The sequence below is a fragment of the Quercus suber genome, unplaced genomic scaffold (assembly GCF_002906115.3).
Source record: "Quercus suber isolate HL8 unplaced genomic scaffold, Cork oak 2.0 scaffold_76, whole genome shotgun sequence".
Taxonomy (NCBI): Eukaryota; Viridiplantae; Streptophyta; class Magnoliopsida; order Fagales; family Fagaceae; genus Quercus; species Quercus suber.
Window position 1 is genome coordinate 317,819 of NW_027069541.1, and position 18,676 is coordinate 336,494.

At 33.5% G+C, this 18,676-nt stretch overlaps 2 protein-coding genes across 3 annotated transcripts; one reads left to right on the top strand and one right to left on the bottom strand.

Moving 5' to 3' along the window:
- Positions 1-2,873: 2,873 nt before the first annotated feature.
- Positions 2,874-8,992, top strand: LOC112001019 (10 kDa chaperonin). The gene is made up of 3 exons (XM_024033185.2): positions 2,874-3,079; positions 3,977-4,116; positions 8,731-8,992. The coding sequence occupies exons 1-3, from the start codon at positions 2,975-2,977 to the stop codon at positions 8,777-8,779; spliced, it is 294 nt and encodes a 97-aa protein (XP_023888953.1). The 5' UTR covers positions 2,874-2,974; the 3' UTR covers positions 8,780-8,992.
- Positions 8,993-11,012: 2,020 nt separating this feature from the next.
- On the bottom strand, positions 11,013-14,169 carry LOC112001018 (serine carboxypeptidase-like 45). 2 transcript variants are annotated; one of them, XM_024033184.2, is made up of 10 exons: positions 13,826-14,168; positions 13,622-13,723; positions 13,343-13,438; positions 12,970-13,062; positions 12,806-12,876; positions 12,440-12,721; positions 12,188-12,312; positions 11,682-11,774; positions 11,461-11,578; positions 11,013-11,375 (listed from the first exon to the last, which is right to left on the bottom strand). In XM_024033184.2, the coding sequence occupies exons 1-10, from the start codon at positions 14,070-14,072 to the stop codon at positions 11,211-11,213; spliced, it is 1,392 nt and encodes a 463-aa protein (XP_023888952.1). In that variant the 5' UTR covers positions 14,073-14,168; the 3' UTR covers positions 11,013-11,210. The 2 variants fall into 2 exon arrangements, with proteins under 2 accessions (XP_023888952.1, XP_065629572.1); XM_065773500.1 differs by lacking the exon at positions 13,343-13,438 and having other exon boundaries at positions 13,826-14,169.
- Between the last annotated feature and the right edge of the window lie 4,507 nt (positions 14,170-18,676).

Below are 18,676 nucleotides of genomic sequence, written 5' to 3' on the forward strand. Positions count from 1 at the left end.
ACCTGAGCGGAAGTGGAGTTATGACAACAACTATATGTGTTCTTGGAAATAATGGGGAAGCTTTTGTATAGCATGCACCACTGCCAAAATGGTCTTCTCTAGGGACTCTTGCTGATGGGAGCTTGATCCTACCATGACTAACCGTTGCACTCACTATCACACAAGCTCTTCCCACAGACAGCGCCAATTGTGGGGACACGTTTTGCAACCCAAGCCCAAGGTGTATGAGATCTTGGATCAGTGAGCCCAGTATAATGAATTTGTAGAGAGTGGGTTAAAGAACTAGGTGCTAATGAATTGGACAACGGCTAGTATGAACGTAGGAGATGATTAAGCAAGAACTAGGGACATAGAGCTGAACGAATTCATTGTTCGAGGAGACGAACTCACTGTCCGAGGAGGTAGGTCTCCATATAAATTGACTAATACAGAGTACAAGTGTAATTTAGATTGCTACAGTGCCTCTTCTCTATTTTTTCGGTCCCCCTTTCTCTAAGTCTCTACCCTTATTTATACTACATATATTCCTTCACCTTTATCCAACACATGGACAGTTGATGGTTTATCCTGATATTTGTCTCATCAGCCCCCTCTAGCAATCTTCTGGGGTGGTTGCAAGGCTGCAATAATACTGTGCGAAGGTCACTTCCTCATTAATGAGGCCAGGGAGTTAGCTGGAGTGCATTCAATGCGGTGATAGCAGCTTTTCCCAAGATATTTTGGGATTCTTCTGTCTTTTGTTCCTGCAACGCTTATCCATATTTCCAGAGCTTCATGGATCGCACCTCTAGATGGCAAGCATCCTTTACAGACCTCAGCCTTGGCTAGCCGAGGACAGATTCATTCTTGGCAAAAACTCCTAGGTCATTATGTTCAATATTGTCTTCCTTATCCACTAACATAAGTTTCCTTGGCTATACTTACCCATCCTCGGACGGCCCCTTATCCTCGGCTTGGCCTTAAGCCCAAAATCCGGTTGTATGATCTGGGCCCATGACCCCACAAATGTATTAAATACATAAGTTAATGAATAATACTAACTAAAACTAAGGTTAATTTCATATCGAGAATTGAATATCATAGTTGAAAATTAATTTAACAAAAAAAAAATTAAAGAAAATTAATTTATCTTGGATATATAACGATACATAGTTGATTACATTTATAAAAAAATTTATAATCTATGATATTAATTGATGTGTGGCTTTATAGTAGATTAGTTTACAAATATTAAAATTTCAAACTATTAGGACAGATTAATCATCATTAATCATCTAACACATTTGCAAATTTTTTTTAAAGCCTTGTTAGAAATAAAAAAGAAAAATGCTAAAGGTACTACAAAATATTCACAAAATATAATGTGAAATAATAGTGATTGATGAGCGTTAATAATGTAATTAATGAATATTTAAAATACATTTTTGTGATTGGTAACATGTCAATTTGTAAATCTATAATAAAAAGTGCACAACAATTTGAAAAAATTCATATTTTTTTTATAAAATTTTGGGCCTTTTACAATGGGATGGGGCCTTTTTTTTGTAAAGGGTAAATATTTTTTGTGGTGAGGACCTTAGGCCTAGGCCTAAGTTCCCCAGGCCTTGGGCCGGCCTTGTACTCACAGAGCTGATACTTTAACAAGTCTAAAACCCCAATACACATGAGTCAATAATATCCTTAATATTTGATTAAAGGGAAATGTAAACCAATGCCCGTTTAAAAAGTAATTTTAGAAACATTTTATTGGGAGAATGATAAAATAATAAATGTTGTTGACAACTTTTTATATTTCCCATAAAAGTGGTACAAAAACTTTCTTGTTATGATTTATTAACAATTGCTCTAAGAGTATCCGTTAACATGACCCTTGATTAAAAGAGTTACCAAACGACTAAATAGGAGGTCATTTTAAGGTAAAGCTACCAAGTTCTTTATAAGAAATAAACTTTCCATCCACACCAAAAAAGAATAGATTAAGTAAAAATAAAATTTTGAAACAATTTTCAACAAATGAGATTCAAAATGACAAAATTGTAAAACCCTTTCAAATTGTTACAATTTCAAGATTTCAATTATTTTCAAGATTAAATACAGTCACAAATGATTCCTCGGATTAGATGGTTTGCCAATTATGCTAGCTCGAACTCGACCCAACTCAAGCTTAAAAAAATAAATTACTCGATCCAACTTATCGGCTCACGAAAAACTAAATGTGATGTTGAGTTAGGTTGGGTTAGGACAGTGGGTTGTATGCACAACCTTAATTGAGGTCAAACTTTACATTGTCAACCTTAGATCAAATGTGAATTTACATAATAACCCCTCCAAAAACTATGAAGAGAGATCTAGACCTAGGGGAAAATGAGCATTTGTCCATAATTTTGAAACTATTTAGCAAAATGCCCTGTTTTTGAAACTCGATTTTAACAAAATTGAGTTTTGTGTAAATTTTTTTTTTAGAATACTAAGTATTTTTTAACACACACATACGGAGAGAGGGGAGAAGATTTTTTTTAGAGAATCTTACAGTGGTGTATATCCAAAAGGGTCTAGTTTTGTGTAAAACTTGATATTCTCAAAATCGAGTTCTATGTATATTTTTAAGTGTAATTCGACATTAACAATGTCGAGTTCTACTTAAATTTTTTAAAAAATTTAGGTGATTGAACTTACTTAAAATTCAATTTTCTAAAAATTAAATTTCAATGAAAATTAAGTTACACTTAAACTCGATTTTTAGATATTTGAATTTCAAAATAGGAATGCGTACTTAATAGTTTCAAAAAGGACGCTGTGCTAAATATTAAAAAAAAACTAAGGTTAAAAGCCCATTTTCCCCTCCAGACCTGAGGACTTTTTTGCAATTTCCAGTCCTGGACAAACTGATAAACCCTTATTAGTAAAACCCTACATAGAAACAGACTTTTCAAAACCTCGGCCTCTCTGTGCTTTGCTTCTTTGGTTTTCTGAGATGGCTAAGCGTTTTATTCCACTGCTGAATCGTGTTTTGATCGAGAAAGTCGTCCCTCCAGCCAAAACCAATGCCGGAATCTTGCTCCCTGAGAAGGCCACCAAGGTCGGTCTAATTCCTTCAATCACAACAACACCCACTTTTTAATTTTTTGAATAAAGGTTATATCTTTATATGCTTTTTCTAATCAATGTGTTGGTTTTCTGAGAAATCTTAGGAAAATTAAGTAAACCCATGAATGATTTTTTAGTCTCGTGTCTTGTGGTTTCCGTTAATTCGAAATATTTGTAAAATACTATGTCAAAGAAATGTACTAGGTTGAGTTGAGTGTGAGATTCAAAGCTTGTTGCTTTTTAAATTTGTTTCTATGTTTTCCATCGTTTTCTCAGCAAGTAGACAGAAGGTGATGATTTTCTGTTTCTGGGTACTGTTTATGTGGATAAAATATGGAGAAATTTTCATTCTTGTATAACTAAATTGACACAATAAATGTGTTAGATTAAATGTGGGTTTTTTTTTTTTTTTGTTTGATATATTTTTGGTTAGTGGGTACTGGTTATTCCTAGTGAATATTAAGCAGAACATTTTTTCCTTTATAATGTTTTCTTGTTCTGAATTTTTCTCGTTAGAATATTATGATTTTATGTGCATTATCTGGTGCCAGGGGTGATACTTGTCCAGTTATTGTTCTTGTTAGTCAGTTGGAGAAAAAGAGGCTTTTGTATGTGGGGGAGAAAAGCTATATTGGGCTATTGGGAAAATTTTGAGTTTTGGGTCCTCAAAAATGAAAGATATCTAAATTTAAAGTGTGTGGTTCTTTCCTTTGCTACTGATTCTTAGCAAACTGGCAGAGAAAATATCAAACTTTATTAGTATAAGCCATTTGTTTGCAATTTCTTGTTTGATGCTGTGTTCTTCTGTTTATCCTTATTTCCTTGTTCTTATTTGGTACATCAGTTTAAGACTCATATTAGTGAGATTTTCTCTGGTTTGATGCTTTAGATGAACTCTGGAAAAGTTGTGGCTGTGGGTTCCGGGCTTCGTGATAGAGAGGGAAACTTGATCCCCATTAGTGTAAAAGAAGGAGACACTGTCCTTTTACCTGAATTTGGTGGAACTCAAGTGAAGCTTGGTGATAAAGAGTATGTGTTATTTTCTTCTTCCAGCTGTTATGCTTTTCTAATTATATATTGTAATAGTATGTCTTTCTGTGGCTTTTTAAATTTTTTTTATACATTTTATATGGATCAGCATCATAGTTTTTGTGGTTTGTTTCTCTTTAGAACTTTACAAAGACTTCAGTTTGTTTACCCCAAGAGGGTATCATGAGGGTATCAGCTAGTGTTGTTGTTAGTTTTCAAGTTGGACAGCACATTTTAGGCTTTGCTCTCTCAATTGCTGATTCCTTTGCTTCTGTGGACATATATATGATAGAACAACTGCTGAACCTTCCTGAGTTTATATATATATATATATATTTAAAGTTTCCACATGGAAAGGTTTAGTCCTTGCATTGGCTGCAATTCAACTCAATCCCTTGATGTGATACATGATATATAGGATGTGTGCACTCTTAAGCTGTTTGTGGTGGTCTAAAGATTACTTATTGTTGAAATTTCTGGATAAAAAGTAGTTTTCATTGTTTGGTAAGTAATTAAATTTAAATTAAAAAAGAAAACATTTAAGGACTTATTTTCTTTTTATTGGAGAAATATTGAGAAATATATACAAGATATAAATTATGGTATACATGAAAAGATTAAATTAGAAATGTGGTAGGGATAATCATGGATAAAATTCATAAAGAAGTTGTTGAGGTTAGGGGAGGATAGGGGATAGAATTATGTTAATATAATTTTTTTAGGAGAAGTGACAATTAACATAGTCAATGCATATGCTCCTTAAATAGGGTTGGAAGAATGAGAAATCTTTTTTTATTGGAGGAGACCTAAATGGTCATGTTGGAAAAGATAATGTGAGGTTTTGAAAGAGTTTGTGGAGGCCAGGGATATGGAGTAAGGATTAAGGAATGAATTAGGAGATGTCATTCTAGACTTTGCAATAGCATATGATTTGATATTAAGAAATACTTAGTTTCAGTAGAGGGAATCACACTTAATTACTTTTAAAATGGGACAAATGTTTGTCAAATAGATCTCATCCTTACTTGATAATTTGATAGTAGATGTTGTTAAGTGTATCCACTCAACATAGGTTGTTGGTACTAGATATTTGCATTAGAATGGAAAAGAAAAGATATTAGATAGAAACTCAAGAAATAAGTGGTGGAGTTTGAAGGGAGAGAAACAAGTTGGGTCTAGACGAATAGAGTGGTTAAAGAAGTACTTGGAGAATCTAAAGGATATGGGTGACTGAATAAGGAGACTTGGTGGTGGAATGAGGATATTCAAGCAACTGTTAGATTAAAGAGAGATATAGAAGTCTACCTATACGTATAGATAAGGCTGCTTATGAAAATTATAATGTTGCAAAAAGGGAAGTAAAGAATGAAAAAAAAAGAACATTTATAAACTTGTTAAGACAAGGGAAATGAAAACAAGAAACTTAAATTGTGTCAAGAGCATTAAAGATAAAGATCAAAGAGTGCTAGTAAAGGAAGCTGATATTAAAGACGTATGGAAAAGTTGTTTTGATAAAAAAATTTAATGGACGTGATATAAGAGATTGGAGGGAATTGAGTAACCCAATTCGAGGCATAGGACGCATGAGGAGGATGAAAATGGAAAATTTGTGGTACTTGATATAATTACCATTGAAAATGGAAAAAGTTTTGGGGCTCAAGCTTTAATTGTTGTTATTTTCTTTAACTTTCGTCACAAAAGGTGCTCATTTTTAACCCCATTTATGATTCACATTTTCAACATTGGTGGAAGTGTGCATGTATATATATATATATCTATACTATATATAAGAGGATTCTCCTCTTTCAACTGGACTTTTATGTGGTTCAAAAATACCCTCATTAATGAATGGTAACTTCATTTAAAAATAAGGTCATAAATGTCAAATAACAAATTTCATTTTGAATTCAAAAAGAGAATTCCTAAAATTTAGGATTTTTTTTCCCTTCACGTTTAAAAACGAAATTACAGTGACTGCTTATCTCTAAAAGTTATCCTTTTTATTTGTTTGAATTTTTTTTTTTTTCTAAATTATAATAGATGCAAATTATTAACTTTTATCCAAAAAAATAGAAGAGTCTCTGAGCACGCGCGAGCACGTGCTCAAAGGCTAGTGTATATATATGTGTGTGTGTGTGTGTGTATATATATATTTCCTTTCCTTTCTTACAAATATTAAAGATGACGATTTGAAATTTTGCACATAATTTGATTGCGATTGTGTATGAAAAGTAGTTTATTTTTTTGCACATATTTCCCTATTTCTTTCTCAATATAGTTGGGAATTTTATGTATATTGTAGTATACATGGCAGAATACTTGATTTTACAACAATGCTTGAATATATTGCTCCTTTTTTCTCAATTTCATGTTTATGTTAGCACATTACTAGGTTCTATGAGTGTTTCTTAAGAAAGAAGGCAACTAGAAGGGTGTCATGTTGAGTTGTGGACTAGTGACCCATTCACTTGGTGGGTCTTAAACCCATGATTTACCCTCCACTATGCCTTTTATAAAAGGGGATCTCATTTGGAGCTAGTGATCATTGGTTATTACCATAGCCGGTTTCCAATTACTCTTTCATTCTAGAAATTCAAATTTTAGTTCACTTTGAGAAATTACAATCCAGTTCATCAACCTGATAACTTTGATTCTAACAATATATTCTAAAATTCCCAGATTTTTAAAGGATTTTCTGGATCCCAATGTCCCCCCCCGCCCCCTTCTCCCTCTTCTGTTCAGATTAGGTGTTTGCCCTGATGGACAGTTATCCATCAGTCATGTTGCTGTTGGGGCTCCATGCATGGTAGGAACTTTGATCATATGACAGAAAGACTGGATGTTGGTTTTGAGGCCATTAAAACTTAAAAAGCCCATTTTGTAGAAGCTAACCTTTCAAGTTCCTTAGCTGAAGTAGTCGCATTATACTAGGCTGGACAGTTATGGGTAATTGTTCATGTGATTTTGAATAACTTTTATCTTGTCATTAACATAATGTTCGAAGTATTATTGCCAATGCATTGGATGGATATGTTTACCTTATGTGGACCAACATATGATTGCTGGAAGACTTACTGGTGTATGGAAAATAGGAAATCAAACTAATCTACTTGCACTACGTCAAAGACTTGAAATGTCACAGACAATTGCAAACTAGACTAGTTTGAAATTTATGCTAATAAGAATTAAAAAGTACATACATTATCTAGCTAGCCTCTCATCCTATAATTTATCACTATTTACCATCCCCAATAATGTGGTTAATAGATTGGAAAGGTTGTGGCAGAGTTTTTTGTGGGGAGTGCTGGGGGATTATTCAGGGTTTGGGGGGCGGGGGGGGTAAGAAAATTGTGCGCTTCTAATCAATCTCTGTTGGGTAAATAGTTATGCAGATATGGGATGGAAGGAGATCATAATCTATGGAGATAGGTTGTCAGAATGAAGTATGAGTAAGATCAGGGTCAGTAGACAATGAGGGTTGTAAGAAGTATGTACGGCTGTAGCCTTTGGCAAAGCATCCTGGTGGGTTGGGAGAGATTTATCATTTATGAGCTACATTTATTATGTGGTGGGGGATGGTCGTAGAGTGAGGTTTTGTACAATATTTGGTGCAGGAGTCAACCTCTAAAAGAATTATTTCCAGATTTGTTCTCAATTTTCTGTGGCAAACAAAGATGCTTTTGTGCATGGGGTTATACTCATTGTAGTTCCATTCATGAGTTCCAAGACTCACTTGGATTTCCTGTATGATTCTTCATTTCTTTGTAATTTTCTAGATACTTGTGTTCATCATTGTGAACATGAAGTAATCTCCTATTTCAATAAAATATCATTAATTACTCATAAAAAAAAAGATCTTGGAATATTCACTTCGTAAGAGCTTTCATGATTTGGGAATTGTAATTTGTGCAATTATTGTTTGACACTTTGTATGCTAATTTATCAAGAGGAGATGAAATCTCTTCATTGGTGAGATCTATGTTTGAGTGATCTCATTGCATGGGAAATAATGATAGGCATTCACTTGTAGATTTCTTTCATTTAGATTATAAATCTTTTCTGTATTATTCTAGAGAAGATTTTAGATTTTTGTGTATGCTTCCTATGTAATAAAGAATTGTGTATACTTCCCGTGTACATAAAATATCGTTTCTTTCTCAAAAAAGTTTTTTATTTAAAAAAAAAAAAAAATCTAGCATTCAACTAAATAACTGTTGGGTATACATGTGTGAGTGAAGTCTCATGTTGAATAAAAATGACCAGAGCAAGTGGTTGATATAACATAGTTGAGCTCAAATTCATAAGTGTAAGCTTTTGGATCAAGTGGTGTTCACATATGTTATATTACCTACTCAATTGAATCTCTCTAAGGTCTAATCTCCCTAACAATAACATTAAGGGAAAAAGGATTGAGAAGAAATTTCTTATGTTAATATACTCATTTCTTTGAACAACAGTTCGAAGAAAAAAATTGCTGTCTCCAAAGTCCAACCCAGAGCTACTTTCTCTGCTGTTTAACTTTGTTTCAAATGTGATCCATTTCATTATATCCAAGTATGATGCATGATTTTTGTGATTAAATTCTAATGGGATTTCTTTTTGAACTCATTTCAGCTATCATCTGTATCGGGATGAAGATATATTGGGGACACTTCTTGAATAATGTACTATATGACCTGTGACTTTATGCTCCATGTTGAAATAGTTCATGATACGTCTTAGTAGATCTGAGTCATCTGGTAACAATTAGTATGTTACCTGATCCTGCTAGGCATTTCCATTCTGCTTTGTGCTTTTCCTTTAGATGAAAGAAACTAAAACTTTTCTGTTATCTTAGTAAGGATATTCATGACAATAAATCATCTTTTTATTTTTATTTTTCATTTTTTATTTTTTACTACATTGCAACTTGGTGTTTTAATGTGGCATAATTCTACAGATCAAGCAGTATATTTCTGATACTATGAAAGAGACATGCAGCCAATGAAGTTTTAGTTCGTATGTATAACCCAATAATACTCATGTAACAAAATTTGTAGTAAAGGAAGTTCAGGGAAAGAATACACGTACTCTAGCCGTTGCTCTAGAATGTCAAGAATACACGTACTCTAGCCGTTGCTCTAGAATGTCAGCAATTACTCCATGTGCTAGTAGTCCCCAACTCAACACTGTATAGTTACCGACCTTCCTGGATTAAGTGTTTTCATCCAAGAAATGTGGAGCAGATTTGTTAGAAACCATTAGTAACAAGTATGCATGTTTTCTTTTATGATACTTAATACAGTATGTTCTGCGACATGTAACTAGTTTGAGTGAAGTTCCCTTATGTCATCAAATAAAGAAAAAAACAGGTATGCATGTTAAATCTTAGGATTGAGTCGAGGTATGGTGTTCAAGTCAAAATACAAGTGACATAGATGGTAAGGGTAAAGCATGTACCAAAGTTTTAAGTTCCTAATTATATCCAAGTTCAATCTGCCTGCAATAAAATAGCAATCAGGACAAGCACCTGGGTATGACTTTTTCTCATAAAGTAGAATTATTTTCAAGGTATTTGTTTGATTGCTTCATCCAAAACCCCAAGTGGCCTCTTAATTTAATCAGTACATCACATCATTACACGCAGCCAACCATCTACACTGCCTCAAGGGAAAGGTCGAAATGAGTTCCAGAAGAATATAATGGCCACTAATGCCCACTTTTCCTCAAAGCCACTCCCGCAAAAAATGGGAGCAAACATATTCTGGATTCTTTTAGTAAAAACACTTGGATTGTATTCACATTTAGGTAACGAAGTTGGTGGTGACATAACCTCGTCATTTTTCAATCATGACGCATGTGCATTATTTGTGGTTCCAAATCCAATTTCCAAAAAGATCAGGACCACTTTAGGCACGAAGATGATGAATTCGGAACTACATTGTGGGTGTCCTTGCACGAAAATGGGAGCTAAAGAAGTGGCTCGTCGGTGGAAGGATGAGTCATGTTGAACCTTATGCTTTAGTTACATTAATATACCCGAATTTTGCTTTCATACCAAAATTTAAGTAAGGCAACACGAAAACTGAATAAAAGAAACAATAAATACAATTTAACATTACAACATTGAAAAATTCCAAGAAATTTTCTTATTGACCATAAATTTGTGAAGTGTTTGCATTGGAGTTAAAACAAAACTCAAAATTCTAGTCGACTTAGAAAACGTTATTTCTTATTGACTTGGTAAATCCAAATTATTGAATTACAAAAATAAGGCTAAATTAAAATAAAATTTTCTTTGTGCTTCCTATTAAAAACATTGTATCGTAGATTGTAATATGAAAGGAAATAGGTTTATGTTTTAGGACTAGTCCCGTATTAAAAGTTTATAAAGCTTTTTGAGGATATATAAAGTAACACACACTAAGAAATAAAATAATTGAGAGAACTTACGGACATATGATTTTAGAACATTCTAACAACGAACTCTGTTGTGTGAAGGAAGTCCCATTATTTTATTTTTAGATCATTTTTCATTTTCTTAGAGACTTATCTATAAATTAATGTCCTAAATCATAGTCAAATACACAAATTTTGTAGGAATTTCTTTTAAAAGGAAAGTTTAGATTTGCTATGTGTTTATTATTGACGACCTAAATAATAAACTCTTTTGTGTGGGGGCAATTATCACCTTAATGAAAGTGTATCAAAGTCCCATTATTTTTCTGATCATTTTTCAATTTCTTAAACATTTCCGGCATCATATATACTTCCTTCCCACGGTCTCTAAAACTCAAACAAGCACTACTAGAATAATGCATCTAGTCCAGTGCTAGTTGTCAAACTATCAATTCCTCTGCCTCTGCTGTCAATGATAACCTAATTGGCAGTATAGATTTTTGCTATATAACATATCATGGCAGGACATACTCGGTTTTTACCATTAAATCAGCAAGGGCAACCATTGAATTATACTTCTGCAGTACATTTTGTTGCAATGAGAAGTTGATGAAAAAAATTCAAAACGAAACAATATGGTTGCTTAAATCTTGTACATTCCTTCAGCATCTTGTAGGCAACTTTGTACGCACTGTTCACCGCAAAAATCCCATTGCTCAATGCTCAGTCAATGAGGCTGATTCTGGCATTGACTTTCCCGCCAAAAATGAACTAAATAGCACAAGTGATCTCTTTGGCTGTGTAAATGGAGCTTCATGAGCTGCTCCTCTAATGGTTGCAAAAGACAAGATATTTCCATATACTTGTGTCCATCCAGCAACCTGTAAGTCAGAAATGTGAAAGACTAAGTAAAGGCTGCGTTTTAACATTTATGTTTGTTATTTAACTTATTCTCATAAAACTAACCTGTGTTCCTCCAAACCACGCTCTGTAAGGCACAGTTGTATTTAGTCCCAACTCCTTGGCAAGTCCATTTACGAGTGTTCGTGTCCCAGTAAGTGGGATGACAGAATCTTGGTCTCCACTATAGAGATGCAATATTCATCATTATTTCTAATCTGACAGACTTACATATTTGATGAAATCATGGATGATAAACTATCTAAATTAATCATATTTTTATATACCTGTATACTAAGACCCGGATGCCTGATTTGGCAAGCTCACCCAGAACATGGATTGTAGGTACTTCAAGATTTTGCATTTCATATTTGATGACACTGTTATAAAAGAACACAACCATAAACTAACTTTGAAAGAAGAGCTTATCAGGTAAAATAATGAATTACTTTGAAAGTGCACGTCCTAACATAAATGATGGTCAGAGGAGAAAAACAATGCATACTATTAACAAGAAGCTTATGTTGGTCACGTGGTACTTTAACTACTTACCAACATATTTGAAGCACTGAAAATGATTTCAAACTTAAACAACTTTAAATTTCATTATTCATCACAATAATATTATAATTAACACATTTTTGAGGAGTTGGAATTAATTGAAACAATTTTAATATTTAGGGGTCCTTGTCATGTTACTCTTGTGACGGAATCATTTCATTTTTAAATAGGCATGGAAAATTTAAATACTATTTGATTGTAATACAAACATCAAGAAGTGTAAGATTATTACTCGCTGCAGAAAGTCCAATTTGAGACTCCAACAAGTCGAGCATGGAAAGCCTGCTGTACGTCTTTCCGGTTCAAGTACTTATCTGTTTCATCTTCCACACAAACATCTATTTTCTCTGTATCTTGCTGTAAGTGAGATCAAATTAGCCCAGAGGAAAACATGTAGGTACAAGAAACAGGGGAAACAGAGTTTCCATACATGTACAAGGCATGCAAAGAAGAAAATTTGAATTGAGAAAAAGCTGAGCCTCACCAGTTGATTCAACACCTGGGCTTGTGAAAGAATTGATGGTAAACAGATATCAAGAGTGACATCATACGTGTTGACGGAGTAACTAATTTCTCTTGAAACTTGTCTTATTACTCTAGAACAAACAGGAGTGAGAGTGCGACTTGTTGACTGTCTTCTGATTTGGGAGTAATTACAGATGGAAGTGAAACTTTCATAAGTTGAATCGGATATCAATCCGTGAGACCAATAGAACTCAGCCCTGGAGTTGAAATCAATATTGAACTCCAGTAGAGGATTCCCTATCTGCAGGAAAGAAAGTTTGAGCACATACTAAAAAGTACTGCATTTAACTTCATTTATCTTTCTAAATTGTGATCTTTTACTTACAGCTATGCCCTTGAGATTGAACTTCACATTTTGTTTAATAATGAGCTGTGCGAGTTGTGGAACATAATGTCCTAGCAAGAAGCAGAATTTTCAGCACTCTCTCCTCTCTAAATTTTTGTGTGGTTTCATTAAGAGCAAGTTATTTTTATCTACTTGGAATATACCTGCATAACTCTCCCCTGTGATGAACAAATCTCTACCTTTGTATTCTGGGAATTTTGTGAACCAGCGCTGAAGGAACTCGAGATTATCTTGTGCTGTTGGTGAACAAATTCGGAATCTATATTAGATAAAATACTACCACCATGAATAACATCTTTTCTATGGGAGCAAATCTCCAGGTTTTCTTTCTTAATGAAATGATGCTACATAGTTTTAATGTCAGTCTGAAGTATAAATGTAAGCCCATTTATGCTACACCTGAAGTTAGCTAATGAAATTAATTAATTCAGTTCAATAATGATATTTGTAAAATAATAAGAATATCTCTTTCTGTGGTACTCTTAGGCTTGAAGGTAGAAGTTCTGAAATCAAAACCTGCGAGTTCATCGTTCACGGAGTCATAGAAAGATTTATTAGCAGAGAAGGAGAATCCAACTCCTGCTGGGGATTCCAGGTATAACATATTTGCTTCTGTAACAGTAACAAAAGAGAAACTAGAAGTAAATCCAACTATTTACTTGAGTAAAATATTTGCTCCTGTTGCAAAGTGAAATTTAGAAAATAGACCTTCCTTTTTCACTTTAATAATAATGTTATGAACACACATGCACATTCCACATTCAAAAAGTTGAAGATAAAGTTTTATGGGTATACCTTTATTCCAGCTATAATAATTTTTGACCAGAATGTCTCCACTTGGTCTAAAGGGCCCATGCTCACAAAATGCTCCGGCACCAATTGATGAACAGCCAGGACCTTCAAAATTCATTCAAGGATTTCAATTTTTTTTCTTTTGAATTCATACAAGTCAGTAAGGATTTGAAGCTGAGTTTAACAAATAGATTAATGTGAATTTACCTCCATTCAACCAAAGTACTAGAGGCTTTGAAGCTGGTTCTGTTTCTGCTTCAGCAAAATAGTAAAAAAGAGCTCTGTGTTGTCTTTCATCAATGGTTATGTATCCCCCATATTGCTGGAAATTAACCTTTGGCTGCCCTGGCAAGCTGACTATCTTATCATCTCCCGAAATGGAGTCAAGAGTTAGGCATACTTGCACAAGAGTTGCATAGATTGTTCCGAAGATAATCCATGATTTATGTTGCATAATGACAAACGGAGAGAGAGAGAGAGAGAGAGAGAGAGAGAGGATGCAACTTGATTGTGTTTCTCGGGTTGGCAAATGTTTAGCTACTTTTAGCCAGCTCATTATTTTCTTTTATTTCAGTTTTTTATAGATAGCTGGCTATATCAAAATACATAATTCAAATCCATTTCAAGTATACGTTGCCTAGGTTATTGCAACTTCCTCGTTTTACTTTATTAATTAATTTATTGTTTATTTTAATGATAATTGATACACTTTTCTTTGCTCTTGTTTACTTCCTCCTTTTTGTACCAGTTGTTACCTGGCATTTTTTTTCGAAGTACTAATATAGTAATAGTAATACGCAATGCTTTATTTTTTGGCAAATACTTGAAATGGGCATATCAGTGTGTACAGACACACAGGTGTGCAACAACTGATTACGTGAGATAGTGTCTTTATCTCAAGATTTCAGTTGTTCTCCCCCCCTCTTCTTGGAAACTATGCAAATAACTTTAGAAACACAACAATTTTCACAATTGCTGAAGTGATATGTTGTGATTGGTACTAACAAAAGTAATGTAAGTGTGGACTTATGTAAAAGTGATATTTCTCTTATAACAATTTGCCATGCCAATAGTGATAAAAAAAAAAATGGTCAAAATATTTGTGTCCCTAGCATTACCGAAACTAAGCAAGACTTCATTCGAAAGAACTTTTTATTATTATTATTTTTTTTAATCCTTAAAAAAATGTTATTGTTCTTAATCTTCATCACCATGATTTTGAAAGATTTTAAAAACCAGAAAAATCCACAGAGAGATAGTGATTTCGTGGTAAACAATCAAAGAATGTAATGCTTCTTATCTTATTTGGATGTGATTCGGGAATTTAGAAAGAGACAGATTTAGATTCAAAAAGTTCTCCTAAAGCGTGTTGGGAGCCATCATGATCCTAGTCAGATTCCCATAATTTAGATTTCTTGCAAAGTCCTTGTTCCTTAATTCAAACCAAATGCAACTGTTTCTACCTACTTTTGGAAAAACACAGAGAGAGAGAGATGCTCAAAAGTGGTTAATTTCATTTGAAAAGCCTGCCTACATTATATTCTGTTCACGTACATTTGTTAGAAGAAGATAAAATGAAATAAAAAATATAAAAAGAATGAGCTACGTTTATTATGAGGTGGGGGATGGTCGTAGAGTGAGGTTTTGTACAACATTTGATGCAGGAGTCAACCTCTAAAAGAATTATTTCCAGATTTGTTCTCAATTTTCTGTGGCAAACAAAGATGCTTTTGTGCATGGGGTTATACTCATTGTAGTTCCATTCATGAGTTCCAAGACTCACTTGGATTTCCTGTATGATTCTTCATTTCTTTGTAATTTTCTAGATACTTGTGTTCATCATTGTGAACATGAAGTAATCTCCTATTTCAATAAAATATCATTAATTACTCATAAAAAAAAAGATCTTGGAATGTTCACTTTGTAAGAGCTTTCATGATTTGGGAATTGTAATTTGTGCAATTATTGTTTGACACTCTGTATGCTAATATATCAAGAGGAGATGAAATCTCTTCATTGGTGAGATCTATGTTTGAGTGATCTCATTGCATGGGAAATAATGATAGGCATTCACTTGTAGATTTCTTTCATTATTTTTGTGTATGCTTCCTATGTAATAAAGAATTGTGTATACTTCCCGTGTACATAAAACATCTTCCCTTTCTCAAAAAAGATTTGTATTTAAAAAAAAAAAAATCTAGCATTCAACTAAATAATTGTTGGGTATACATTTGTGAGTGAAGTCTCATGTTGAATAAGAATGACCAGAGCAAGTGGTTGATATAACATAGTTGAGCTTAAATTCATAAGTGTAAGCTTTTGGATTAAGTGGTGTTCACATATGTTATATTACCTACTCAATTGAATCTCTCTAAGGTCTAATCTCCCCAACAATTACATTAAGGAAAAAAGGATTGAGAAGAAATTTTTTATGTTAATATACTCATTTCTTAGAACAACAGTTCGAAGAAAAAAATTGCTGTCTCCAACCCTGAGCTACTTTCTCTGTTGTTTAACTTCGTTTCAAATGTGATCCATTTCATTATATCCAAGTATGATGCATGATTTTTGTGATTAAATTCTAATGGGATTTCTTTTTGAACTCATTTAAGCTATCATTTGTATCGGGGTGAAGATATATTGGGGACAATTCTTGAATAATGTACTATATGACTTGTGACTTTATGCTCCATGTTGAAATAGTTCATGATACGTCTTAGTAGATCTGAGTCATCTGGTAACAATTAGTATGTTACCTTATCCTGTTATTGGGCATTTCCATTCTGCTTTGTGCTTTTCCTTTAGATGAAAGAAACTAAAACTTTTCTGTTATTTGAGTAAGGATATTCGTGACAATAAATCATTTTTTTTTTTAAATTTTTTTTAATAATTTTTTTTACTACATTGCAACTTGGTGTTTTAACGTGGTATAATTCTACAAATCAAGCAGTATATTTCTGATACTATGAAAGAGACATGCAGCCAATGAAGTTTTAGTTCGTATGTATAACATAATAATCCTCATGTAACATGTTGGGAAATTTAGACCTCGGTTGATAGAATTAACAAGTTTTAAACTTAAGTTGTTAATTAGATTTATTATGAACCAAATTTGTTAAAACAAACAAACATCAATATCATGTCAAAATCATGCAGCGGAAATAATAAATAAGACAAGATATGATAACCTAGGAAAACCAATGAAACCAACCAGTTTCACAGCAAAAAACTTGGGGAGAAACCTTCCCGAAAAGCAATCCACTATAGTAAAAAGAAGTTTCAAATCTAGTACAAAACTTTTGTCCCTAGACTCTACAATTCCTATAGATGAACTCATAGCAGAAACCTTCTACTGTTTCAGAACCTCTGAACTCTTCAATATATGAACGCCACTCTTTTATGATGCACGGATCCCAGTATGTGAGTAACTCCTTTGCACGAATCCTAGTACGTGACCCACTCACTAACTTAAGGAAGAAGAATGTTGGCTGCAAAGTTCTTCACTTCATCAATAATGAAAATCAAGAAGTACTTGGTTACAAAACCCTAAGGCGCAAAGACACAGTAGCTTCTTTCAAAAAGAATAAGGTATAGGTCACCTTTTGCATATGTTCTCCTTGAATTCTCTTATATGAAGGCCTTTAAAATAAGCCTTATATAGGTAAAAGGTTGTGAGAAAAGAAACCCTACTCAAATACAGAAGCCTGGCCCAAAAATAGAAATCTGAATTCTCGTAACCTCGACAGATAGCAGCTATCGAGGAGATGTCGAGAAGGTGTCAAAATTTAATGAATCTTAACAGATAGCAGCTATCGAGGAGGTGTCGAGGGGATATAAACTTTCTCGATTGATTTACCAGCTATCGAGATTGCGATAAGTATCAGCTGAAGATCTCGATAGATAGCCAGGTATCGAAGAGGTGTCGAGCAACTATCGAGCTTTAAAATTTAGCACTTTCTCACTTGATTCTTGGACAGACTTGCATGGCTTTAACACTTGAACTTGAAACAAGATTTCTTGACGTATTAAACACATCCTAGATCTACCAAAATATAAGTGAAGTGCGTTTTGTCAAAGGATTAGCCAATTACATAAAATAATGACATATGCTCTTCAACAAGTGAAACCACATATGTCCTAACAATCTCTCCATTTGGCAATCCGTGACAAAACCACAGCTAACAAATGACCATATGAGAGAAGTCATAAATCACTCAATTCATATTTACTTATTGAATACAATAAAATTTATCCTAACACAAACTCTTGAAAAATTTTGCAAGAAGAGAGTTTATGATAAGTAGACTTTGACAACTTGTATTTCTGAAACACTTTAAACAAAACTCATCAAAGCATCTTGTGTGAAACAGAAATAATAGATTGCATACAAGTATAAGAAACATGTGTATAAAGATAGAAAAGAAACAATACATGTAGAGATAGGTGAAAGAAACATACATCAGCATATAAAGAAGATAAGTACAATGCATGTAAACAAATGGTCACAAGATCCAAGGTACAAGAACAAGAAAGTAAGCACTCCCCCTAACAAGATGAAACACATCTCCCCCTTACAAAGGAATGTATTTCTCCCTCTAGCATGTAGAATCTTAAAAAGAAACCACATATTCTCCACAATTTCTCTCCATTTTTGTCATGATTGAAACATAAAGATGATCAAAGATGATCAATGGGGCATAAGAAATCCATATAAATGCATAAATGTAATGAAACAAGATGCGATAGATGACAAGATAATAGAAGGATATAAAACATGTGAAAAACAAATCTCTCAACAAGAAAAATGTTAAGCACATAAATCCCAAAACATACACACACACACACTAAACAAGTCTAACCAATTTTATATTTCAAAAACGAGTTAAGACAGTTTAGTGAGCATACATTAGCATATGTAAACTCTTGTGATGACCAAATTACATTGTACCTGCACATGTATCAAGAGTAGTAAAGAATATTGCGTGTTATGTGTGAAAAATATCGCAAGATTGCATATGTGTATACATGTTATGACGATCTGAGATATGAGAAAATAAC

Coding starts and splice junctions, on each gene's coding strand:
- LOC112001019 (XM_024033185.2), top strand. CDS start 2,975: ATGGCTAAGCGTTTTATTCCACTGCTGAATCGTGTTTTGATCGAGAAA. Junction 3,080..3,976: donor TCCCTGAGAAGGCCACCAAG/GTCGGTCTAATT, acceptor TTGATGCTTTAG/ATGAACTCTGGAAAAGTTGT. Junction 4,117..8,730: donor GTGAAGCTTGGTGATAAAGA/GTATGTGTTATT, acceptor AACTCATTTCAG/CTATCATCTGTATCGGGATG.
- LOC112001018 (XM_024033184.2), bottom strand. CDS start 14,072: ATGCAACATAAATCATGGATTATCTTCGGAACAATCTATGCAACTCTT. Junction 13,439..13,621: donor TTATTATAGCTGGAATAAAG/GTATACCCATAA, acceptor TTACTGTTACAG/AAGCAAATATGTTATACCTG. Junction 11,376..11,460: donor CGTGGTTTGGAGGAACACAG/GTTAGTTTTATG, acceptor TCTGACTTACAG/GTTGCTGGATGGACACAAGT.